The sequence below is a fragment of the Mobula hypostoma genome, chromosome 7, assembly GCF_963921235.1.
Source record: "Mobula hypostoma chromosome 7, sMobHyp1.1, whole genome shotgun sequence".
In the NCBI taxonomy this organism is placed as follows: domain Eukaryota; kingdom Metazoa; phylum Chordata; class Chondrichthyes; order Myliobatiformes; family Myliobatidae; genus Mobula; species Mobula hypostoma.
In genome coordinates, this window is record NC_086103.1 from 19,678,573 (window position 1) to 19,705,992 (window position 27,420).

Genomic DNA, 27,420 nt, shown 5'->3' on the forward strand with positions numbered 1-27,420 from the left:
ATTAATGAAAAAACTACATGCAAAGACTGACAAACAACCAATGTACGAAAGAAATTCTGCAAATTTTAGGATGTGTGTGTGAGCATTGTGAAGATCATCTTGGAACACCCAAACTACAGTGAAGCAAATTCCGAAACAACGTTTTGCTGTGAGATTTAGCCGTATCCATAGATCGATCTTGCCCCGCTGTGCCAGAGAAAGTGGAGATTAACTCTTTCTTTTCTCTCCTCCCCACCCTCTCCTTCCCCAATTAGTGCATCAGTTCTGAAATGACGACCAGAATCTCATCAGGGGGCTGTTTGCCAAGAAAAGTCCAAAAAAATGTGAGGACATGCAAGCTTATTCTAAATTGCTTTCAGATTCTGAGTACTAATCGTCTTGGAGACCTAACCATAGCTGAAACTGCCAGAATTCTTGTTATTTGGACAGTTATGTTCTTTTTTTCCCAAATCCCTTTAATTTATGATTACCTGAAAGAAACTAAAAAAAAAAATGACTTTCAATGTTATTATTTCATAGCCATTACAAGTATTAAGTTAACAAAATCTCTAGCTGGGGTAAAAAAAATTATTTCCTAATTCTTAAATTCATTCACAGGATGTGGCCATTGCTGAATGGACCTGTCTTTAACAGTAGTGCCTGTTTTCCCTTGAATGGAGTAGCTGACTGTGACATTTCAGAGGGCAGTTAAGAATTAGCTGCAGTGCTTTGACCCTGAGGTCACATAAAACCAGATGGAGTAAGGATGGCAGCTTTTATTTTCCACAGGGTTCAATGGATTAGCTGAGTTGTTACAACACTCCACTTCCTTGCTGGTCACTATTATTTTTATTGATTAATGATACCTATGTTGTCTCCTTAGCGCCCAACAATGTTCACTCCTGGGACAACATGGGGGTCCGCTGTCCTCTGCAATCAGATTCCATCTTTTTTAGCCCTTTGTCACTTCCACCTATCACCTCTCAGTTTCTTGCATCGTTCCCACTCTTCCCACCTGCCTATCATCTCCCTCATCTGTCCACCTATCATCTGCCAGCTCTTGCTCCACCCCTTCTCTCCACCTTTTTATAATGGCTATCTACCCTTTCTCTCCAGTCCTGGATGGGAACTTTCCAGTGAGCGTCTCAACCCAAAATGTCGACTTCCCATTTCCCTCCAAAAATGCTGCCCGACCTGCCGAGTTCCTTCAGCATTTTGCATGTTGCTTCAAAGACTCCTGCCGTGTCCCAAAAATTTACATTGTAGTGTTGCAAAAGATGTATGATATTGGCAATGATGGAATTCTCTGCAGGTTTTCTAATGATGTGAAATCCTTAGAAAAGGCCACCATTAAACTCTCGTCGGATGTAGAGCACAATTGACTTTTCACATGCATTGCAGCATTTTGCAATTGAATTGGCAGGTTGTAATACTTCATTCCATGCACCAGTCAAGACATCACTGAACTCTCCACTGCTACTTATCATTGTCCTGCGTTGTCCCCTTTTACATCCACCTGGTGGGCAGTGTCTCCAAGTGTGACACTCCAGATCGTGCCCTAGGACGTTGGCCTAGATTTTTTTTGCTTGTCTGGATTATTAGGTTGGATTGGAGTGTATTAGCTATAAAGTTTAAGACCATAAGATATAGGAATAGAATTAGACCATTTGGCCCTTTCAGTCTACTCCACCATTTCATCATAGCTAATCTGTTGCCCTCTCAGTCCCATTCTCCTGCTGTCTCCCCATATCCCTTCATGCCCTGACTAATCAAGAATCTGCCAGCCTCTGTCTTAGATGTGACTGGGCCGCCACAGCCACCTGTGGCAAAGGATTCCACAGACTTACCACTCTCTGGCTAAAGAAATTCCTCCTCATCTCTAAGAAATGGATGTTCCTCTATTCTGACGCTGTGTCCTCAGGCCTTAGACTCCCCACCATAGGAAACATCCTCTCCATCCAGGCCTTTCCCCATTCGATAGGTTTCAATGAGACACATCCCTCATTCTTCTAAATTCCAGCAAATACAGGCCCAGAGCTATCAAATGCTCCTCATAGGATAAGCTTTTCAATCTTGGAACCATTTATGTGAAACTCCTTTGAACCGTCTCCAATGTCAGCACATCCTTTCTTAGATATGTGACCCAAAACTGGTCACAGTACTCCAAGTGAGGCCTCAGCAGTGCCTTAAAAACCTCAAAATTACATCCTTACTTTTATATTCTAGTCCTTTCGAAATGAATGCTCAGATCGCATTTGCCTTCCTCACCACTGACTCTATCTGCAAATTAACCTTTAGGGAATCTTCCGTAAGGACTCCCAAGACCATTTTGCATCTCAGGTTTCTGAATGTTCTAACCATTTAGAAAATAGTCTATGCTTTTATTTCTTCTACCATGCATTTTCTAACACTGTATTCCATCTGCCATTTCTTTGCCCATTCTCCTCATCTTTCTAGGTCTTTCTATAGGATACATTTGGATTGTTTCCTATGCAGTGTCCGGCAGCTAAGGGGTGACCCAATAGAAGTATCTAAACTTATGAGGGGCATAAATAAGGTAGATAGTCAAGTTCCCCGGATGTAATGGTCATTACAAGAGAGCGTATGTTGAAGCTTTAAGAGGACAAGTTTGTAATGACCTGTGAGGTAAGTTGTTTCACACAAGGAGTGAAAAAATGCCTGGAATGTGCTACAAGGTGCAGTCTGGTAGAAGCTGATATGTTAGCAAGGTTTAAGAGGCACTTAGACAGACATACGAATATGTGGAGAATAGAGGACCCATGTGCAGGCAGCTGGGATTCGTTAATTAGCATCGTGGTCAGTTCAATTGTGGCGAGCCAAAGATTTTGTTTTATGATGCAAATCTTGAACTGCATTCAGCTTCAAAAGCGGGAGTAGTGCCAACTGACCAAGTTTAATATCAGGAATGTGCCTCTTCTGTGGTCTCCAATCTTTATTCTGTGGTCTCCAATCTTTATTCTGTGGTCTCCAATCTTTATTCTGTGGTCTCCAATCCTTGTTCTACAACCATGTTACTTTTCAGCTGGGTCCTTTATTCTTAATCAGGCATGTATTAAATGCTCACTGATCCAGATCTGCATTTGGAGTGTTTTTTTTCCCCAAAATTCTAATGAGACTGGTTGACTAGGAAATGGTGGGTCACTGAGTTTCAAGAGCTGCTGGTAATTAGAAAAAGATTTGAAAATTGTTTGGCTTCTCTTTATTACTTGATTCCAGTGTTGCATATTTATTTCAAATTTCCAACAGGGTCAAAATGATCAAGGGTGTCCCCCCCCCCACCCCCCATTTGAGGCATTTTGTTCTGACTTTGTCATAGGTTGTGTGGGTGCTGGAGATCTCACAGGAACGTAAGAGATTCTGCAGCTGCTAGAAGTCCAAAACAACACACAAAGTGCTGGAGGAGCTCAGCAAGTCAGACTGTATTGATGGAGGAGAGGATAACGAACGGTTGATGTTTAGGCCAAGATTCTCCATCAGGACTTAAAAGACTAGGGAAGAAGTCCAAGAAAAGGTGGGGGGAGGGGATGGAATTCTTCTGAATTCTAGTGGGTACAGGCCCAAAGCTGCTAAATGCTCCTCATATGTTAATCCCTTCATTCCCAGAATCAGCCTTCTGAACTTCCTCTGGACTCTCTCCAATGACAACACATCCTTTTCTGAGATGCAGGGCCCAATAATGTTGACAATACTCCAAGTGCAGCCTGACTAGTGTCTTATAAAACGTCAGCCTTTATATTCTATTCCCCTTGAAATAAATGCCAATATTGCTTTTGCCTTTTTTTTTCACCACAGACTCAAACTGTAAATTAACCTTCTGGGAGTCTTGCACAAGGACTCCTAAGTCCCTCTACACCTCTAATGTTTGAATTTTTTCCTATTTAGATAATGTCTGCATTTTTGTTCCTTTTACTAAAATGTACAATCATACATTTCCCAACACTGTAATCCATCTGCCACTTTTTTGCCCATTCTTCCAATACCTACCCCTTAGCACTTCCTACCCCTCCACCTATCTTCACATCATCCACAAATTTTGCCACAAAGCCATCAATTCGACTATCTAAATTATTGACAAACAAAGTGAAAAGTAGCGCTCCCAATACTGACCCCTAACGAACACCGCTAGCCAGAAAAGGCCCCCTTTATTCCCACTCACTGCCTGCTGCCTGTCAGCCATTCCGCTATCCATGCCAGTAATTTTCCTGTACTGACATGGGATTTTATCTTGTTAAGCAGCCTCATGTGTGGCACCTCATCAAATGCCTTCTGAAAATCCAAGTAAACGACATTGACTTCCTCGCCTTTGTCCACCTTGCTTGTTACTTCCTCGAAGAAGTCTAGCAGATTTGTCCCTTTACGGAAACCATGCTGGATTTTGACTTACTTTATCATTAGTCTCCAAGTACCTCAAAACCTCATCCTTAATAATAGACTCCAACATTTTCCCTACCTCTAAGGTTAGGCTAACTGGCCTATAATTTCAAACAACAGGAATTCTGCAGATGCTGGAAATTCAAGCAACACACATCAAAGTTGATCTCCCCCTCCCCCTCCAACTTTCAAATCCCTTACTCACTCTTCCTTCAGTTAGTCCTGACGAAGGGTCTCGGCCTGAAATGTCGACTGCACCTCTTCCTACAGATGCTGCCTGGCCTGCTGCGTTCACCAGCAACTTTGATGTGTGTGGCCTATAATTTCCTTTCTTTTGCCTAAAAGAAATTGGGAACATTCTGGATACCTGGCCTGCATATGAATGAGGATTCTTGCTAACTGAGCAGTGTAGCTTATTCCCACATGAAGGATGCTTTGTGATGAGAGAAGTGCTTGTAGCGAGTGACATTTAGACCACAGAGGAACTGAAGTTGGATTGATGGGGAATACTGGTTAAGCGTCTCTTGAAGAAATGGCCCATTCTATATCTGCATCTCCTGAATAGTCTTGCTAAAACTTGGGGAGGAAGTGCTGCATCTTGAGGAGCATGCTCATAATTTCTTACAACACAGAAAGAGGCCATTCAAACCATTGAACCCATGCTGACCCCTCTGTTCCAATCCCCCATTTATTCTCCCTCACCTGCTCATCTACTCCACGCTGAATCTCTGAGGACCCAGCTGCACAAGAGATCATTTGCAGTATCCAATTGACGTCTTTGAAATATTCTCACCATTTAGAAAATAGTCTACTATATTATTTATTCTATCAAAGTGCATAACCATACACTTCCCAACACTGTAATCCATCTGCCACTTCTTTGCCCAATTTCCTAATCTGTTTAAGTCCTTCTGTGGGTTCTCTTCTTCCTCAACACTATCTGCCCCTCCACCCCTCCTCTGTATATCCTCTGTAAATGTGGCCACAAAGCTATCAATTCCCTCATTCAAATCATAGATATATAATGTAAAAAGAAGTGGTCCAGCACAGACCCCTGTGGAACACCACTAGTCACCGGCAGCCAATCAGAAAAGGCTCCTTTTATTCCCACTCCTCCCTATCAGCCAATGCTCTGTCCAATCACAAACAAGAGAAGATCTGCAGTTGCTGGAAATCCAAGTAACACACACAAAATGCTGGAGAAACTCAGCAAGCCAGGCAGTATCTAAGGAAAAGAGTACAGCCGACGTTTTGGGCTGAGACCCTTCAGCGGGACACAACACACTATCAGTATGCTCTATCCGTGCTCGTATCTTTCCTGTAATACCACAGGCTCATTACTAATGTCTTCATGATCTCTTCAGATGCCTCCTTCAGAACCTTGGTGTATAGACCATCTGGTCCAGGTGACTTACCTACTTTCAGACCTTTCAGTTTTTAAGCACCTTTTCCCTCGTAATGACAATTTCACTCAGTTCTGCCCCTTGACACTTGACACTCTCGAACTCCCAGCATACTGCTAGTGCCTTCCGCAGTGAAGACATGCAAAATACTTATTTAGTTCGTTTGCCATTTCCTTGTCTCCTATTACTACCTCTCCAGCAAAATTTTCCAGTGGTCCAATATCTACTCTTGCCTCTCTTTTACACCTTATATATCTGAAAAAACTTTTTGTTTCCTTTGAGTCTTAAGTTTTTGTTAATATTGGTAAACATTTGATAAATCCAGTACTGTGCAAAAGTCTTAGGCACCCTAGCTATATACATGTGCCTGAAACTTTAACAGTGCATATTAGTGTCACACTGCTTTTGAAGGCATTCTTTAAAAGTTATCTGTTTGCTTTTCATTGTAATGGAGAAAGGTTTCTCTACACTTTTTATGTCACTTTCAGCCCTGATGAAGTGTCTCAGCTTGAAACGTCATTTGTTTATTTCTGCCATAGATGCTGCTTGACTGACTGACCTTCTCCAGCATTGTGTATGTGTTGCTCATTTTGTCTTTAAACCTATTGTCAGTTGAGTAAATCCAGATGCCAGGATTGTATATTAGTAAAAATAAAATCATTGAAAAGTCAGAACCAAATGATGGAAGCACTTGGAATGTCAGACAGCATCTGTGGAAAAAGAAATCAAGTAAATGCTTTGTGTCAAAGACGTTTTGCCAGAATTATAGAAGCGGGAAACCAAGTCAGTTTTAAATTGCACTGTGTAAAGAATGGAACCAGGGGGTAGCTGGTATTAGGTGTGGTCAGAATCAGTGTAGGTGGATATGTGCTATAGATAAATGAGGGAAGAAAGATGAGCAAAATAAGGAAGGAACAAGGGAGAGAATAACAAAGGAATGTAAAAGTTGTGAAATGCGGAGCTGAAGGAATTGTCCAGCAGATCAGGCTGTATTAATGGAGAGGAAAGTACTGAGCCAGTATTACAGATAAATGACTGACAGCAGAACTGGCCAATTCTAATTTAAAGACGGGCAGCAAGTTGCCTGGAATTGTACAATTTGATAGTGGGTGCAGAAAGCAGCATTGCACCCAGTCAGAAGATGAGTTGCTGTTCTTCAAACTCCAGTGGGGTTTCATTATGGTAGTGCAGGAGGCCGTAGACATAAGTCAGGTTGGGATGGAAAAGTGAAAGAACCAGGCAGCAGGAAACATGGGGTCATCCCTCCAGACTGCACACAGGCGGATTATAAAGAGAAAGCACATGGTACTCCCCGATAATCCTGGTTCATGACTGATTGTGTGAAGGGAGGGGTGCAAGTGAGTCTCAGTGGAAACCAGGCTAAATTGCACCCCAGGTGGAAACTGAGCCCTAGAGGTTTGGTTTCACTCCCTTAAGCAACATGATGGACTTGCTCACATATTTCTACAGATACACTGTCGAGAGTATTCTAACTGGTTGCATCACCATTTAGCATGGAGGGACCACTGCACAGGATCGGAGAAAACTGCAGAGGTTTGTAAACTCAGCCAGCTCTGTCAAGGGAAATACCCTCCCCAGCAGCAAGGACACCTTCAAAATTCAGTGCCTCAAACGGGCAGCTTATGTCATTAAGGACCCCCCCCCCACCCCATCACCCAAAACATTCACTCTTCTTAAGTGAGAAGGGACAGGAGCCTGAAGACACAGTGTTTTAAGAACAGCTTCTTCCCCTCCAGCATCAGATTTCTGAACGGACAAAGAACCAAACCATGAACACTACCTCACCATTTTTGCTTTCTTTTTGCACTAATTATTTAACAAATCTTTCTGTATATTTGCTCACCTCACTTTTTTATTATTTCAGTTTTTCCACTATTTTAAATTAACTATTTAATATACATTTATATATTTACTGTAATTCATTTATTTTTCTATATTATCATGTATTGCATTGTACTGCTGCTGCTAAGTTAACAAATTTCATGACATATGCTGGTGGAATTAAACCTGATTCTAATTATTGTAATTTATAGTATTTTTGTGTATTGCACTGTACCGTAGCCACAAAACATATGCCAATGATACTGATCCTGATTGACATATGTCATTGACAATGATCTTGTTTGACCTACGTCAGTGATAATGATCCTGATTGACATATGTCTGTGATATTGATCCTGATTGACATATGTCATTGACAATGATCCTGTTTGACTTATGTCAGTGATATTGATTCTGATTGACATATGTCATTGACAATGATCTTGTTTGACCTACGTCAGTGATAATGATCCTGATTGACATATGTCTGTGATATTGATCCTGATTGACATATGTCATTGACAATGATCCTGTTTGACTTATGTCAGTGATATTGATTCTGATTGACATATGTCAGTGATGTTCATCCTGATTGACATATGTCAGTAATAATGATCCTGATTGACATATGTCTGTGATATTGATCCTGTTTGGCCTATGAGTGTTATATTGATCCTGATTGACATATGTCAGTGATATTGATCCTGATTCTGGTAGTGAGTTTACACTTTCATCCTGGGGTCATTTGACCTTTATTAACCTGCAAGCAATGCAAGCAATACCTAAAGTGGAAGTCTTGTTGATTGCCATGCTTGGCAAAATGTTTGCAGATGTTTCGGCTCCAACTGAGAGACCATCATCAGTGCACAGCCAACTGAGGTACCGATATTCTGCAGTATTTCAAAGTACCTAAATTGTTTGGCACAGGATGCATTATTACCTATGTGGTCACCACCAATGAAAAAAACTTTGTTGTGATCACCTTACATTTCCCTGACTGTTCTGCATGAAGAAAAACATTCTTCAAAATCATTTTCGAGTTGTGCAGATGAAAGGAATCAAAAATGTTTCAAGTACAGAGATTCAACTTTTCAGTTGCAACAAACTTGACACCTGCCATTTAAGGTTTTTGTTGATGGTCCACAGCCAAGAGTATGAAAATAGTGCAGTAAATGTCCATGAACTGCCTGTACTTTCTACAAAAAGTAAATACCATTTCTCTTAAGGTCAAATGACAGATTTGATTTACTTGGAAAAAGACCTGGTCAAATCTCTGAAAGAATATATCACTGCAGAAGAAGCCAAGTTATCAGCAATTAAAAGGTACTCGTTGATAATGTCTATCATTTCTATTTCAGTAAATTTAATGATAATGCAGTTACTCACTGTCATACAACTTACTTGAGTTGTCTCTAATTCAGACCAATTACAATTGTGCATGTCCGGTAGAATGAAAGACAGAGGCCAAAATCACAGCAGGTGTCACACAGGGGTCACTCTATTGAATCTGTAATTTATATTCTACAAATGAGAAAAACACATTGCCTAAGTAATGTATACGAAGCTTCCCCCTGCACCAAGCACTGGGCAGCACGGTAGCATAGCAGATAGCAGAACTGCTTTACAACTCTGGCAATCACCAACTGCGATTAGATTCTTGCCGCAGTCCTGTAAGGAGTTTGCATGGTGTCCCCAGGACTGCGTGGGTTTCCTCTGGGTGATCTGATTACTACACACATTCCAAAGTCATACGGGTTAAGGGTAATGAGTTGTGGACATGCCATGTTGGTGCCAGAAGCATGCCAACACTTGTGGGCTGCCCCAGCACTATCTTCGGACTGTGGTGGTCATTGATGCAAAACAATGCATTTCACTGCATGTTTCAATGTACAGGTGGCAAATAAAGCTGGCCTTTAATCTTTAATAAAGCTGATTTGCTCTCCTCTGCTTGGCGCACTCAGCTGTTGGTATAATGTCCTGAGAGGAGAGCCTTTTGTTCCCTCGTTTTCTCTTTCACTCTGCCGAGCACACACTAACCAGTTTCAGTTATCCTTTTAAAATAAAACCAGCATTTCTTGCTATTCATGAAGCATATTGCTTTTATTTTGATGTAACCTTGACATTGCCCTAGTGAATGATTCAATGTACTCCATTAGCAGAGTTTATGGGTGGGAAATGACTATCATCACTTATTTCCCCTCCCCTACCTCCCCACCGTCAATTCTTTAATAAGTTCCATAATTTCCTCACAGCGTAGGAGACCATCTGATCCATTGAGCAACTTCATTCACCCCAGTAATTTGCACTGTAATTATTTCCATCAACCTCCTCCCTGCCCTCTAGATTCACCACCCGTCTACATGCTAGAGGCAGCTTACAATGACCAATTGAACCACCAACCTACTGTGTTTGGGGGGTGGAATGAGGCCTGTGGGGTCACAGTGCAAACTCCACGCTGACCACACTGAAAGTCAGGATTAAATTCAGATTATTGGAGCTAGGAAGCAGCCATCCACTGGGCACACCACTGAGCTGCCCCCAGTTCTTTCCACAGCTACTGAGAGCAATAGCTCTTCCAAACCATGGAGATACAGGAAGCCGTGCCCTGCTGTATCTTGTATGTAAAAATGTGAAAATATGTTATTGAAATGTTTAAAATATATAGTAAATGTATATATAAATGTGATCATTTAGAGGATGCAACAATACTGATTTTACTGCTTCTCATTCTTAATAATGGCACTTCCCACCATATCTGCAGCTGGGCTGAAAAGCTGGATGAACTGACACACACTTCGACCTCTGACCCAGAAGGCTATCTGGGCCATCCAGTAAACGCATACAAGCTAATGAAGAGATTGAACACAGAGTGGCTGAGACTGGAAAGCTTGGTTCTGCAGCACACTTCTGGTGGTAAGTAATGGAAAACATGAGCTGTATTTGACTTTATAGTGCCTATTTCTGCTAGTAAGCCAGTGGATACTTCAAATCTACTGCCCTTTAGCATTAAGACTTGAGTCTAATGCAATTTTTAACTCATGCCCCGTGATGGAGTCACGTATGAAATCTGGTGGATCATTGCCAGGTAACCATAGTAGAAAATGTTTCAAAGAGGGATCTTTGTGACCCAGAAGCAGTACAATACCTTTGGGATACAAAAGGTAGCCTTGGAACTCTTCCCTCCCCAACCTCGATATCTGCACTTCCAGCCATTCCCATCAGAATTCTTTCCCTTCCACTTCCTATGTGTTGGAAACATTTCATTAGGTCTTTGGCATTGACCTCCTCACTATTCCCTTGGGATTTGGATTGGAACATGATTAAAATAGATCAGTTGATGCCCTGGAATTCAAATTTCCTGGCTGTGCTCATTTGACAGCTTCCTTCTCTGGGCCCATCTTTTCTTCAAATGGATCTACATTTTGGGTCAGGGTTGATATATATATTCTGTTCGTAATGTTCCTTCACTTCTCAAACATACGATACGTTTTGCATATTATCAAATTACACAATCCTTGGGACCCAAATGCTCCCTAAGATCAAGAACTTGCAATAATATGGCAACTTTTGTTTAGGAAGAATCCCAGTATCCTGAGTGGAGAACAGCTGGATGGGCAATTGATATTCAGGGATTCAATTAGATTCTAACTGAGAGAATACTGAGAAGGTGTCAATATAGAATAGATGGAAGACAGAGAGATATAATAACAGTAATTTAGAAAGACGAAAAGCCCTATTGTACAAACCTTATCTGAAGGGAAATATTTTGAACTCTTTAACACCGAAAAGGGAGAGGCATACTTGCATTTAATTGGTAGTTTGATAGGTATGGTAGGCCCTCCTTAGTGTGTAGATGTTTTCAGGGATGTATTATTATTTATTGTGTATTTCTTTCATAACTATTACTGTCTGCTTAATATATACTTCTGTGTTGTAATGACAGGATTATACACATTAGCTGAAAAATCCCTCAAGGTTGGTTAAGAACAATGGGACCAGGAATGAAAGTTGTAGGCCGTGTCTCAGTGAGGAAGACATTTGTGTAAAATTCTCTCTTTATGGGTACATACAAAGTGATTCTTCCTGTTCCATGAAGGCTTGCAGTAAAGTCTGCAGACAGAACCCATGGTGTTGAGCCCCAGACAGTCTTTAGGCCATCAATTCATAAAACTTCGTAACATTTTATTTGAGGTGCCACAGTAGCATAGTGGTTAGCACGACACTATTACAGCTCAAGGCGCTCAGGAGTTTGGAGTTCAATTCCAGCCCTGTCTGTAAGGAGTTTCAACATTCTCCCCGTGACTGCATGGGTTTCCTCCGGGTGCTCAGATTCCTCCCACAGTCCAAACACGCACCAGTTAGTAGGTTAATTGGTCATTGTAAATGGTCCCGTGATTAGACTAGTAATAAATATGTGGGTTGCTGCATGTTACAGCTCGTTGGACCAGAAGAGCCTGGTCTGCGCTGTATCTCTAAATAAAATAAATAACATTCTTAAACTAATTGTGAGGAGCTTTGACTTCTGTGAAGCCTTATTCATGTTTTTAATTCGTTTACCCAGCATTATGGACTAATCTTCCAAAACTACCATCAGGGTCTCCTAATAAAAAGCAAGAACTAACAAGCCTAGTTTAATGTTGTTGTAGCTCTCTGTTTATTATTCTGTGAAATGGTACAATGGCTGGCACAGCAGTGTAGCGGATAGTATAACTCTTTTACACTGCAACATTCGGTTCAATTTTCACTGATGTCTGTAAGGAATTTGTACATTCTCCTTGGGACTGGGAAGGTTTCCTCTGGGGCTCTGGTTTCCTCCCATATTCGAAAGCCGTACAGGTAAGTAGGTTGATGGGTCACATGGTTTTAATTGGGTGGAGCGGGGTCATCGGGCCAAAACAGCCTGTTACCATGCTGTATCTCTAAATAAAAATAAAAATTAAACTACCAATTTTGAAAAGGGACTTTGACAGTCAGAGGCGTAAGTTGTTGGTGAGCTATATTGGTACCAGAAGCGTGGCGTCACCTGCACCTGCATGCTGTTGCCAGCACGTCCTTACCCTGTTTATTCACATCTGGAGTCTCTCATTAATCTATTTCTTTTTGCAGACTTCATTGCTAATCTGTCAATTCAGCGACAGCACTTCCCCACAGATGAAGACGAGAGCGGAGCAGCAAAAGCCCTCATGCGTCTCCAGGACACGTATCGGCTGGATTCGGATAGTATTTCCAAGGGCAGGCTGCCAGGTACCTAGAACATCATGTTCCTAGTTGCTATGATCTGCGATACTATAATACAGTTTATGCTGCGGACGGCACATTGCTCATAACCTTCATCTGGTTTACTAGAATTACAGATTCTTTTTTAGATTATGAGAACACTCAGTCCTCTTTTATTGTCATTTAGAAATGCATACATGCATTAAGAAATGATACAATGTTTATCACAGAAAACAGGACAAACCAAAGGCTAACACTGACAGAACCATATTATTAAAACATATAGTTACAGTAGTGCAAAACAATACCATAATTTGATGAAAAACAAACCCTGGGCATAGTAAAAATAGTCTCAAAGTCCCCGAGTCCCCGATAGCAGGCGGCAAAAGGGAGAAGCTCCCTGCCATAAACCTCCAGGCACCGTCACCTTGCCGATGCCTTGGAAGCAGCCGACACTGAGTCCGTCCGTCTGAAAACCTTAAGCCTCCGACCAGCCTCTCCGATACAGCCACCCGAGCGCCATCCTCTGCCAAGCGCCTTCGGCCTCTTCCCGGCCGCTGAAACAAGCAAAGCCGGGGATTTCGGGGCCTTCTGCTCCGGAGATTCCGGTTACCACACAGTAGCAGCGGCAGCGAAGCGGGCATTTCAGAAGTTTTCCAGATGTTCCTCCGTACTCTCACGTCCGTTTCCATCAAATCAGAATTGTGCACGGTCCCCTACTTGACAGATAACAGATATCATTCATTCACCGGAGAGGCCGCGCGCGCTGCCATCGTGCCACCATCTTCTCCTCATTTGGATGCTGTTTTACTATTGCTGTCAGAAAACAACAAGTTTCATGAATTATGACAGTGACAATAAATCTGACGATCAGCACAGCACACCTCAGGGATGCTTAGCCCACTGCTCTATTCTCTCTACACGTGTGACTGTGTGGCCAAGCAGAGCTCAAATGCCATCTATGAATTGACTGATGATACCACTATTGTTGGCAGAATCTCAGATGATGGCAAGGTGGTGTAAAGGAGGGAAACAGATAGGTTAGTCAAGTGGTGTCGATATAACTGTTCATTACAAATTAGAGGGAGCATTGGCCAGCAGCTATACTTCAATAGGAGCTTGAGGAGATTTGGTATGTCACCAAAAGCTGTACAACTCTCTGACTGGTTGCATCATGGTCTGGTATGGGGGTGCCAATGCAGAGAATCATAAGAGGGTTGTAGACGATGCACATAAGCCTCCCCATCATCGAGGGCATATTCTAGAGGCGGAACCTCAAGAAGGTGGCTTCCCTCATTAAGGACCCTCGTCATTTGGGACAGTTTTTCATTACTACCATCAGGGATGAGGTACAGGAGCCTAAAGACCCACTCTCGATATTTTAGGAATAGTTTCTTCCTCTTTGCCATCAGATTTCTGAACTGTGCATGAACCCATGAGCTCTGCTCTGCTGGTCCTCTTTTGCACTACATATTTTTTAATTGTAACTTATTTGTAATTTGTTATGTCTGCACTGTACTGCTGCCAGAAAGTAAGCTTTATGTATCATGTCAGTGACAATAAACCTTGTTTTCATTTCTGATTCTTGAGTTTTCACGTTGAATTCGAGACTATTCACCAAGTTTATTTCGTAGACAATCTGTAACTTCCTGAATCTGAAGTCTGCAGGGTCTGATCTCTCATGATAGGATTAAAAGAAAACTTTACTAGCCTTTCCTTGTTTATATTTTATCAGATTAGAAGTGTTATATTAGTATAAGTTTGCCTCGATCTCGCCATTTGTCAACATTCGTTTGTAGGTGTACAGGACCTGGTCTCGCTCTTGGTCGATGACTGCTTTGAGTTGGGAAAGGTCGCTTATAATGATGGCGACTACTACCACACGCTTCTGTGGATGGAGCAAACCCTCAAGCAGCTGGAGGAAGGAGAGACCGGTGGAGTCACCAAGGCTGAAGTGCTGGACTATCTCAGCTACTCCGTATACCAGATGGGGGACCTGCGTCGTGCTATCAAACTGACAAAGCGCCTGATAGCTGCTGGTAATAGCAAGAGTAACTGATTAGCATAACACTTTACAGCACTGATCAATATTTAATTCCTGCTGCTAATCTGTAAGAAGTTTTTATTTTCTGTCGGTGACTGTGTAGGTATCCTCCACGTGCTCCAGTTTCCTCCCGCAGTCCAAAGATGTACAGGTTACAATCTGTATGTTGTGAGCATGTTATGTTGCTGCCTGAAGCTTGGCGACACTTGCAGGCTGAACCAGGATAACCCTTGGACTGTGTTGTTCCTTGACCTAAACAACGCATTTCACTGTAGGTTTCAAAATATTTTGCACATGTGATAGATAAAGCTAATCCTAAATCTTTTTCTGTCAACTGGGGTTATTGTGGTGTCCCGGAATTAATACTCCCATATCAAGGAGAAACTCAACAACAGTACAGTTACTGAGTTAGTAATTTATTTGTTTAACAATACGCGTGGCCCCACAACTTCGATTAACCCTAACCTTGGTTGGTTGGTTGTTCGTCCATCGTTGACGTCGATGAGGACCTCGACACCATTATGATGGTGTCGAGACTAGCGCGTGGTTTGGATTTAAGTGAGGGAGAGTTGCGCAGCGTCAGCCGCACTCTCTCTTCCCAATTCCCATCTGGATCCAGTGGCAAGACAGAGTCTAGACGGCTGGAGATGGGACTAGGCGCAGTGGATGACCAGGACGTCTTCTGTGTCTTGTCCTGCTCTACGCGTTCCACAACGCTTGCAGAGACCACCTTCTTGACCGTTGGACCTTCCATAGGTCTCGTCCGCTCAATCCGCCGGAGTCTGTCTTCACATGCTGGGATAGACAACTCCCTATCGCACCGAGGGTTTGAGACCCGTCGGCTACTCTCACCTGGTTTAGCTGGCTTGTCAAAGTCGTTGCCCGGGGTGTGGCCGCTGTCACATGCAAACAGCTACGGGGAGCCACAGGTGAGAGCTGACTGCCAGGTGGGGACCAAAGGTGGGCTAACCTAACCCCAACTTAATCACGAGACAACTTACATTGACCAATTAACCTACCTGGTACGTCTTTGGACTATGGAAGGAACCAGGAGGACCCAAGGAAAACACGCATATTCCACGGGGAGGATATAGGGGCAGAACAGTGCTGGAATTGAATTCTGATATCTGGAACGTCCCAAGCTCTAATAGCGTCACACTAACTGCTATGTTACCGTGGCGCAATGATCCAGTGGCTTGGGTACACGATAGTGATTGTGTATGACTAATCCATTCTTAGTTGTATGTTAGTAAGTGATTAGCAGGATGGGGTAATGTAACTAGAAACATAGAAATGTAGAAAACCTACAGCACAATACAGGCCCTTCAGCCCTCAAAGCTCTGCTGAGCATGTCCTTACCTGAGAAATTACCGAGGCTTACCCATAGCCCTCTATTTTTCTGAGCTCCATATACCTGTGCAGGAGTCTCTTAAAAGACCCTGTCATATCCGCCTCCACCACTGTCACCGTCAGCCCATTCCATGCACTCATCAGGCTCTGCGTAAAACTGTACAACTAATCCAGCAGCAGGGTTACAGCAGTGACACTGAGTTTATAATTTATCAGCAAGCATTATGATAGTGTTAGACTAACAGGAATAGAGTGGTATTTCTAGAATCAACACTTGTCTTTTTAATATTTAGTTATTTACCAATGTTTCAAATTTCTGCTGGAAGTTCAAGCTATTACATTAGCCAGCAGCCACTTGCTGAGATATAGGTTTATTGTAATACTAAAAACATGTGGGTAATATGAACATTCTGACAGACAAACGTCTTCACATACACATCTGGAGAGAGTTGATGAACCTATAAAGCAGACAAATGGGACTGTCAACACGAGGAAATCTGCAGATGCTGGAATTTCAAGCAACACAGTAAAAGTTGCTGGTGAACGCAGCAGGCCAGGCAGTGTCTCTAGGAAGAGGTACAGTCGACGTTTCGGGCCGAGACCCTTCGTCAGGGACTGTCAAGACATTCCTTGTGTCTCACACCCATTGTAAACTTTAATACTGGGAGAGGAAATGGGAAATTAAGTCATGTGATGGTGAGTGTTCCCTTGCTTGATTTGAAAGACTGGGACCTGAATATACACACAAAAAAAGAACAATTACTAAAAGAAAATGCCCTCCAGCAAGCACACTGCAAATGAGACAGTGTGGACTGGAAAAATGTTGTGTATGACTTCCAACTCTCCAGCTTGTCCAGGAGCTGCTGGGAATTGAGTGATTTCCAAAAGTTTACAACGGCACTGACCACATTTTGCTAGTTTCTGGTAATATTTAGTAATTCTGTCTTCTTCTGCCTTCCTTTCCAATCCTGATGAAAAGTTTTGACCTGAAATATAGGCTCCTTATTTCTCTCCATAGGTGCTGCCTGACCTGCAGAGTCCCTCCAGCATTTGTGCGTATAAAAATTCAAAAGTTCAAAGTAAAATTTATTATCACAGTACATACATGTCACCACATACAACTCTGAGATACTTTCTCTGCAGGCATCCTTAGCAACCCTGATTTACTCTGAATTTCCATCATCTGTAGAATCCCTTGTGTTTATGACCAAATTTTACACTTGCATGTTTCTCATACAAAAAAATACTGTAAAGCAGCAGGAACATCACATTGTCAGAGCGGGTCAAACGTGCTTGACAGCACAGGAACTTTACATAATGATGGCTACATTAGCAGCTTTATCCAGTCGAAGCATTGTCTTTCAAGTGCTTCACCAAAGGAAATGAGGTCAGGCGAAGTCAGGTTGGGGATTCAGGAGGGCGATGAACATTCAAAATCCAGTATGATGTACTTTGGAACTCAGCAAGTTGGGCAGCGGCTATGGAGATGAATAAACAGTTGACGCTTCAGGCCAATACAGTGTTAACTGTTTCTTCCCTCCATAGATGCTGCCTGGCGTACTGAGTTCCTCCAGCATTTTGGGTGTGTTGCTCATGATTTCCAGCATCTGCAGAATCTCTTGTGTTTATGATGTGCACTTTTCCCAATTCTTCTTGTATTGCTTCTACTTCTTGAAAAGTGTATAAGGTGCCAGTCACCTTATCCGTACGTAAGGTGACTGACAGGAAATGGTAAAGTAGTACTAGTGGTAGGGGGTGTTAATGGGTGGAGGTGTTGATCAGCCCTACTCCTTGGGGAAAGTAACTACTTTTGAGCCTGGTGGTCCTTGCTTGAATGTTATGTAGCCTCCTCCTTTATGGGAGTGGGAGAAACAGTCCGTGAGCAGGGTGGGTGGGATCCTTCATGATGTTACTGGCCTTTCTCCGGCATCTTTTGGTATACTGTTTATTCTCTTGATGGCGGGTAGGCTGGTGCTGGCATCTTTGCCTACCGTTATAGAGCCTTCTTGTCCGCCATAGTGTAGCTTCCATACAATGCAGTGAAGCCACATGTTAGGTTGCTGCCTACTGCGTATCCGTTGAAGGACGCGAGTATTGATTTGCTCACAATAGGAGAACAGGGCAGATTGAGGTGTTTAGGTTGAACCTTCCTAGGCATACAGAGTTGCAAAATTTGATCTTAGGTAATGTTTAAACAGCTTTGACAACCTTGTGATGCTTTTGCTTTTCTGAATTGACTTCCCATATGAGAAATATTCAGAATTTGGTCAGTGATTAACTAAGAAGCCTTTGCAAGGTGAGCAACGAAGGCTTTTTTCATGAGTTGTTCAATAGCAGGCTTGGTAGGCAAGAAGCCTTTCGCAGTGATTGCTATGGAAGCAGCCTTATCCAATGAAAGACCTGTCCTTCGTGTGCTTCACCAAAGGATTTTGGGTAGGTCAAACTGCAGGTTGGGGGTTTGGGGTGGTGAAAGGGTAAATTTGCATTGGGTGGTTTGATTAAGTAGGGTCAGTGTTGGAAATAATAGCTGAAGGAAATGAGTAATGGCCTGTATGCTCAGTGGCCACTTTACTAGGTACACCTGTACACCTGCTCGTTGATGCAAATATTTAATTATCTAATCACAAGACAGCAATTTAATGCATAAAAGCATGTAGATGTGATCAAGAGGTTCAGTTGTTATTCGGACCAAACATCAGAATGGTGAAGAAATGTGACCTAAGTGACTTTACTATTCAATGATTGTTGGTGCCAGAAGGGGTGGTTTGAGTATCTCTGAAACTGTCGATCTCTTGGGATTTTCACACACAACAGTCTCTAGAATTTATGGAGAATGGTACGAAAAAATACTCCCTGTGGGTGGCAGTTCTGTGGTCAAAAATATCTTGTTAATGAAAGCTATCGGAAGAGAATGGCCAGAGTGGTTCAAGCTGAGAGGAAGGTAACAGTAGCTCAAATAACCATACATTAGAAGAGTCATGTGCCATAAAGCATGTCTGAATGCACAGCCTGTCGAACCTTAAAATGGATGGGCTACAGCAGCAGAAGTCCATAAACATACACTCAGCGGCCACTTCCTTAGGTATAGGATGTACAGAATGAGTGTAGTTTGAGCTGAAGATTCAGACCGGAATGTCCTCTGTCAAGTTATTTGATGAGCGGATTGGGGGGATGGGGGGTTGTGGTTTATAGGAAATAACCCTCACTTCAAATGAGGGATGAATGTTGGGGTCACATTTGCTGGGAGTACAGAGACTGAAGGAGAACAAGGTAATATTTGAAGGGGGCTAACTTCCATCAGGGTCCCAGCAGCAGCTATGCACCCTGCAGGGAGACCACCTTTTATCAAAGACAATGGCAAACCACAGGCACAGTGGAGAGTTAGGCTCTGCCGAATGTTCAAATTTGCAAAACAACCAAACTATTTTCGAGGGCCATTGGCTCATCTGTGGACAGAAATACATATAAAGACCATGAGGCATAGGAGCAGAATTAAGCCATTTGGCATATTGGATCTGCTCTGCCATTCCATCATGGCTGATTTATTATCCCTCTCAACCCCATTTCTCCTGTGTTCTCCCCGTAACCTTTGATGCCCTTAGTAATCAGGAACCTATCAATTGTCTCCCACACCATCACCAACTTTCAGCTCAGGAGATCTCCCATCCACTGCTACCAACCTTATAGTTCCCACACCCTGCATTTCCCATTTCTACCTCCTACCCAAGATCCACAAACCTGCCTGTCCAGGTAGACCTATTGTCTCAGCTTGCTCCTGCCCCACCGAACTCACTTCTGCATACCTTGACACTGTTTTATCTCCCCTTGTTCAATCCCTTCCCACCTATGTTCATGACACTTCTCACGCTCTGAACTTTTTCAATGATTTTAAGTTCCCTGGCTCCCACTGCTTTATTTTCACCATGGATGTCCAGTCCCTATATACCTCCATCCCCCAGCAGGAAGGTCTCAAAGCTCTCCGCTTTTTGGATTCCAGACCTAACCAGTTCCCCTCTATCACCACTCTCCTCTGTCTAGCGGAATTAGTCCTTACTCTTAATAATTTCTCCTTTGGATCCTCCCACTTCCTCCAAACTAAAGGTGTAGCCATGGGCACCTGTATGGGTCCCAGCTATGCCTGCCTTTTTGTTGGCTTTGTGGAACAATCCATGTTCCAAGCCTATACAGGTACCTGTCACCCACTTTTCTGTCACTACATCGACGACCGCATTGGCGCTGCTCCCTGCACGCATGCTGAGCTCGTTGACTTCATTAATTTTGCCTCCAACTTTCACCCTGCCCTCAAGTTTACCTGGTCCATTTCTGATACCTCCCTCTCCTTTCTTGATCTTTCTGTCTCTATCTCTGGAGACAGCTTATCTACTGATGTCTACTATAAGCCTACGGACTCTCACAGCTACCTGGACTATTCCTCTTTCCACCCTGTCTCTTACAAAAATGCCTTCCCCTTCTCACAATTACTCCGTCTCTGCCACATATGCTCCCAGAATGAGGCTTTTTATTCCAGGACGAAGGAGATGTCTTCCGTTTTTAAAGAAAGGGGCTTCCCTTCCTCCACCATCAACTCTGCTCTCAAACACATCTCCCATTTCACGCACATCTGCTCTCACCCCATCCTCCTGCCACCCCACTAGGAATAGGGTTCCCCTTGTCCTCACCTACCACCCCACCAGCCTCTGGGTCCAACATATAATTCTCTGTAACTTCTGCCACCTCCAATGGGATCCCACCACCAAGCACATCTTTCCCTCCCCCCCTTTCTGCTTTCCGCAGGGATCGCTCCCTACGCGACTCCCTTGTCCATTCGTCCCCTCCATCCCTTCCCACCAATCTCCCTCCCGGCACTTATCCTTGTAAGCGGAACAAGTGCTACACATCTACACATGCCCTTACACTTCCTCTCTCACTACCAGACAGTCCTTCCAGGTGAGGCGACACCTCACCTGTGAGTCGGCTGGGGTGATATACTGCATCCAGTGCTCCCGCTGCGTCCTTCTATGTATAGGTGAAACCTGATGCAGGCTGGGAGACCGTTTCATTGAATACCTATGCTCTGTCCGCCAGAGAAAGCAGGATCTCCCAGTGGCCATACATTTTAATTCCACGTCCCATTCCCATTCTGATACGTCTATCCATGGCCTCCTCTACTGTCAAGATGAAGCCACACACAGGTTGGAGGAACAACACCTTATATTCCGTCTGGGTAGCCTCCAACCTGATGGCATGAACATTGACTTCTCTAACTTCCGTTAATGCCCCTCCTCCCCTTCATACCCCATCCCTTATTTACTTATTCCACCCCCCTTTTTTCTCTCTCTCTTTTTTCTCCCTCTGTCCCTCTCACTATAACTCCTTGCCTGCTCTCCATCCTCTGGGCTCCCCTCTGCCTTTCTTTCTCCCGAGGCTTCCCGTCCCATGATCCTCTCCCTTCTCCAGCCTTGTATCTCTTTTGCCAATCAACTTTCCAGCACTTGGCTCCAACCCTCCCCCTCCTGTCTTCTCCTATCATTTTGGATCTCCCCCTCCCCCCCCACTTTCAAATCTCTTACTATCTCATCTTTCAGTTAGTCCTGACGAAGGGTCTCAGCCCAAAACATCGACTGTACCTCTTCCTATAGATGCTGCCTGACCTGCTGCATTCACCAGCATTTTTTATGTGTGTTGCTTGAATTTCCAGCATCTGAAGATTTCCTCATGTTAACCTATCAACTTCATGGTTATTTCAAGAGATAGCACATCAATTGAACTTAATTCAATTCAATGCAAGTTTAATCGTCCTTCAACCACACATGAATATCCATGAATACAGGTAAATGAGACAGTTTACTCTGGGACCAAGGTGCAAAGCACAGTATGAACAGTCACACATTGCACATACAAGATAGCAAGCATGTGTAAGATATCAGTAAAATACAGCCACACAAATATAAAAAGTCCAGATGCTGAGTTCATGAATGCCACAGAAATCTGCTGTCGACCACAATAGCTTGAATGAAAATTGCAGCCTTCGTACAACTTCAGTATGATTATCTGACATTAGATTCATTAATGTGAATCTATGCAATCATCTTTCTAAGCACTGACAGAGAATTCTTTTCGCTGACTTAAATTGAACTATGGTGCCCCTATGTCCGTCCAAGATATATTACTTAACATGGCGTAATGATGGGATTAAATGTGTAGAACACTGACAGCAAACATCAGCAAAGGAAGTGTGGTCTGATGTAGAGATGGTCCAGAAGGTTTGTCTTATTTAAATATTTAGCTCATACCCAGGTCACAACTAAAAAATGTTCTGGTTAAATTCTGTACTGAATGAGTCATCGTTCAATTATGCTGGAAAAGATATCCAGCATTTTAAAGGGACCAAATGGTAACTGGTGAAAAAAATTCCTTTCAATACATTTCTTAATTTTCCTTCCTCTGTTTAACTACATTTAGTGAGTGACTTCTTACTTTATAGTTGTTCCTTTGTTTAGTCGCCGCGTTGCCACGACCTGCTGGGGAAATATTCGGAATGTTATGCCTGACCGTACCCACTTGTCTGCTTTTGTGACATTGAAACATTATTTTAAACATTCTGAGTTGGATTCTTTTATATGCATATGAATATAAAACAGACACCCAAATGCAAACAGTATTAACTAACACTTTTTCTGCAGTTGCGTAGTTCAGCATTTGGTGTTTAGAATCTTGCCTGAGCTGGGTAATAGGCCCGGAAGTTATGAAATAATACTGTTTCAGACACTTATTCCTCAAATTCTGTTGCTCTCAACACAACTGAAACTAGACGAATGGAGACTTTGATCTATTAAACGCAATATGGTCCAAGCTGTAGGCCTTTACAATGGCACTGAATGACTGTCCAATTTTCACAGCTAGTGGGACCAAGAACGTTCCTTTCACCACTGATTTTCTTGGGCAGCATGAGTGATAGAAAGGTATGGGGAATTGGACAGTGATCCACAAATTTTTTGCCCTGCCTGAGCAACAATAATTGACTATGAGATTTTATTCCATTGAGCCTCAAGATATGTATAGTGGAGAAGTTTGTGAAAGTAAGTAACTTGAGATCCAAAGGAGAAACGGTTGGCACACTTCTGGAGTTTCCGGGGAACTTCTGGAGTTGGTTATTCCCTGCCACTTGTGTGGTGCAAACATTCAGAATGTTGAACAGGCTCTTTGTCCATTGGCCACCACATCTGCCCCAACCATGTTGCCAAATTAGTCCCATCTGTGTGTGCACATAGTCTGAATTCCTCAGAACACCTTTTAAAAGCTGTTACCTTCTTCTGTCAGCATATTCTGGGCTATTACCACTCTCTGTGCGTTTGAAAAGAAAAAAGAAGCACAGTTGCCTCACACGTATCCTATTTCCTTTTTGCCTAATATCTATACCCTTCCGGTTTAATGTAGCGCAGGTGAAGCTTAGCATTTACATACAAGTGGCAAACAAAACAAAGAGAAATGCTAATTATTTTATTAATCGCACTTTTTCTGGTAAACGATCACTGCAATCAGGCCTGTAACTTCCCTTTCGGAGTTGAGATTCTGGCGGTCCAATCAGTGGCAGGAGCAGAGCATAGCGAGGTTTCTCGCAGGTCGGCAGCGCATGGTTAAAAGGAGGGCTTCGCAGGCGTTTGGGCTCATTCCAGCGGCCCGGTCAGTGGCAGGAACAGCACAGCGAGGAGGTTTTTTTGCAGGTCGGCGATGCTTGTTTAAAAGTACAGAAGGTACAAGCAGGGTGGCTATTGTTAGGAGTAGGCCAGTGGTGAGAGTAGAAATGTCAGGTTTTGGCTCAAAGGAGGTTTTCGGCTTGAAAGATGCGTTGGCTGTGGGTAACTTTCTGTTAAGGTTCCTTTTTTTTCCCCTTTACTGTAACTAGATTAGTAAATGGCCATTGTGTGTTCTTCATGCCAGATGTTGGAGTCTTGGGAGACCTCGAGTCTCCCAGGGAACTACATCTGAGTGAAGTACATCCAGCTGCAGCTACTTGAAGACCATGCTAGGGATCTGGTGCAGCAGCTGAATGATCTTTGGCATAGACGGGAGAGTGAGGAGATCATCGATCAGAGTTACAGGGAAGTAGTCTCTGCAGAAGGCAAGTAGCTGGGTGACTGTCAGGAGAAATGGAAATGTGAATAGGCAGTTAGTGCAGAGCAACTCTGTGGCCATTCCCCCCAAAAATAAGTATACTCTTGTTGGGGATGACCTCCCAGGGGAATGCCACAGCAGCCGGGCCACAGGCACTGAGCATGGGTCTGTGGTGCAGAAGGGAAAGAGAAATGCAATGAAGACTGCTTCGTGGCTATGGACTCATTTTTGTTGTCTGCTCACTTTTGATGTTTGCACAATTTGTTTTATTTCCCTGCATTTTAAGTACTTGAAGGTCTTTTTTTTAATGAGTTCTATTGGGTTTCTTTGTTTTATGGCTGCCTATAAGGAGACGAATCTCAAGGTTGTATGTAGTATACGTACTTTGACAATAAATGTACTTTGACTTTAATTTTTGACATTTCCACTGTAGGATAAAGAGTTTATTTGGCCTATCTTTGCCTCTCATAATTTTAAGTACATCTATCAGGTAGGTCACTCCTCGGTCTCCAGCACTCCAGATAACATCCTAGTAAATACCCTGGCCAAAGCCTTCATATCTTTCCTAGCTGCCCCAAGATTCCTCAGGGTTTATACCTAATGCCCCAACCAATGAAGGCACGCATGCGGTACTCCCTCTCCGACATCATATCAGCGCAAGTTGTTTCTTTCAGGGAACAATGGACTTGAACCCCAAATCCATCTGTACCACTGTCTGTTAGTGTAGCACAGGGGTCCCCAACCTTTTTTGCACCGAGGACCGGTTTAATATTGGTAATATTTTTGCGGACAGGCCGACCTGAGGGGGGGGGTGTTCAAGTAGGGTTGCCAACTTTCTGAATCCCAAATAAGGGACAAAAGTTGCAGTCAAATACGGGACACTTGTGTTTACCCCGAGAAAGACTACCATGACCATGAAGCCTTGCGTGGGCACCGGTGTGCGCATGCGTGTCGTGCACATGCGTGTACATGCCGATTTTTTTTCTACAAATCGGTTTTGGGTTAATCTTCCCAATTCTGTTAAGTGAAACTACACTGTACATACATTATTTCTACTTTATATAGGCTGTGTATTTATCTTGTCATTCCTGCTTGTACTATATGTTAGTGTTAATTAAGTTTTATGTGTTATTTGGTATGATTTGGTAGGTTTTTTTTGGGTCTGGGAACGCTCAAAAAATTTTCCCACATAAATTCATGGCAATTGCTTCTTCACTTCACACCATTTCAGCACGAAAGGTTTCATAGGAACGCTCTACCGTAGTGGGGGAAATACGGGACAAGGGCAGTCCCGTATGGGACAAACCAATTTAGCCCAATTTACGGGATGTCCTGGCTAATATGGGACGGTTGGCAACCCTATGTTCAAGTTCAACAGTGCGGGACGGGGAATGAGGAAAGGTGCAGCAGACTCATATCGTTTCCTCATGGCCCGGTAGCACATGCTTTGCGGCCCAGTACCTGTCCGCAGCCCGGAGGTTGGGGACCGCTGGTGTAGCAGTTAGTGCAATTGCTTTGCAGCTCAAGCTGTAAGATTCAGTCTTGCTTCCCTCCACTGCCTCCAAGCAGGTTTTGGATGACTGCATGGGGTTCCTCTCATCAGGGGTTCCCATCCTGGGGTCCACAGCACCTTGGTTAATGGTAAGGGTCCGTGGCATAAAAAGGGTTGGGAACCCCTGCTCTAGGTGCTCCAATTTTCTCCCACCTTCCCAAGACATACAGGTTAGAGTAAGTAAGTTATGGGCATGCTATGTTAGTGCCCATAAATGTGGCACTGAATGCTGGTTGCTGTCTAATCCCATTCGTGTGGGCTTTATCAATTTTATTTCCTGAACTAAAGTTTTAAAAATGATTTATTATTTAATGCTATCTTATTGCTTCCCTCCATGTTCAGATCCAAAACACTTAAGAGCCAAGAGTAACCTCAACTATTTTAATAACCTACTAAGACAACAGAAGCAAGCTGATGAAGAGTCAGACGTAGAATCCTCTGAATCTCAGGGTGTGAAATATACACCACCAGTTGACTACTTACCCGAGCGGGATACTTATGAAGCTCTGTGCCGAGGGGAAGGAATTAAGATGGTAAGAACACGACAAAATAGTTGGAATAGGAAACTGTTCTGTGTTGTACAATAGAATTACTTTTATGTTTGTAATTGATTTATGCTTGTGCACAATAAAACAAATGGGATTTATTCTTTCCAAGTTAAGATATTCTTGAATTAGACATGAAGCTCGGGTGGTGGGCGGAGATACATCTCTCCCAAAGGAGGTGCAAAGTGCTGCTTTCCTCCACTAGCCTGCAAGTCACCATTGGGCAAGGTGTAACTAACCAAGTGACTTTTAAATGGGTGGCACTGTGGAGATACGTCTCTACCAAAGGAAGTGTAAGGCGCTCCTTCCCTCCACTAGCTTGCAAATCACTGTTGGGCAAGCTGTGGCACCTGCTTAACCCTCCCTCCCCCAGCCCAATTAAGGTCACGTGAAGACATGGAGCAGGTGATGGATGGTTGTATGAGTAGCTGATGCATATCACAAGTCCTGGTTATGTAACCACTGATGCCAGGCAGACAATCTCTGAAGGGTATTGATAACGGCTGAGGTCACCTCTCTTGTAAAGGCATTGCCCAAAAGAAGGCAATGGCAAACTACTTCTGTAGAAAAAATTGCCAATCATAGTTATAGAGAAACACACAAAATGCCGGTGGAATGCAGCAGGCCAGGCAGCACCTATAGTAAGAAATACAGTCAACGTTTCAGCGTTCCACTAGCATTTTGTGTGTGTTGCTTGAATTTCCAGCATCTGCAGATTTTCTCATGTTTGCATAGTTATAGAGAACATGATTGCTTGCGTCATACGACACAGCACCTAATGGTGATAATGAGACATTAAGCAGAATTAGGATAGCTTCCAAAATAAGGATATTATTTATTTCCTGATGGGTTGCAGTAGTAGATATGGCAGATATTGGAGTTTCATAAGATGGCTTGAATTTGGATACTGTGCACAGTAAAATCTTGTTGCCTGAGTTACCTTAATGGTCTAAGAACTGGTCAAGTTACCAAAGACAGAGC

The 27,420-nt window shown here is 43.1% G+C and overlaps 1 protein-coding gene across 8 annotated transcripts in view; it reads left to right on the top strand.

Moving 5' to 3' along the window:
• LOC134349176 (prolyl 4-hydroxylase subunit alpha-2-like) overlaps positions 1 to 27,420 on the top strand; it is a 157,878-nt gene that overhangs the window by 63,916 nt on the left and 66,542 nt on the right. For 7 of the 8 annotated variants that reach the window (XM_063053118.1, XM_063053117.1, XM_063053121.1 and 4 more), the window contains exons 3-7: positions 8,843 to 8,939; positions 10,378 to 10,529; positions 12,723 to 12,860; positions 14,633 to 14,872; positions 26,237 to 26,427. In XM_063053118.1, the coding sequence (XP_062909188.1) occupies positions 8,843 to 8,939; positions 10,378 to 10,529; positions 12,723 to 12,860; positions 14,633 to 14,872; positions 26,237 to 26,427 (818 nt within the window). Of the gene's footprint in view, positions 1 to 254; positions 324 to 8,842; positions 8,940 to 10,377; positions 10,530 to 12,722; positions 12,861 to 14,632; positions 14,873 to 26,236; positions 26,428 to 27,420 lie in introns of all 8 variants that reach the window. The other variant, XM_063053123.1, reaches the window with a different exon arrangement.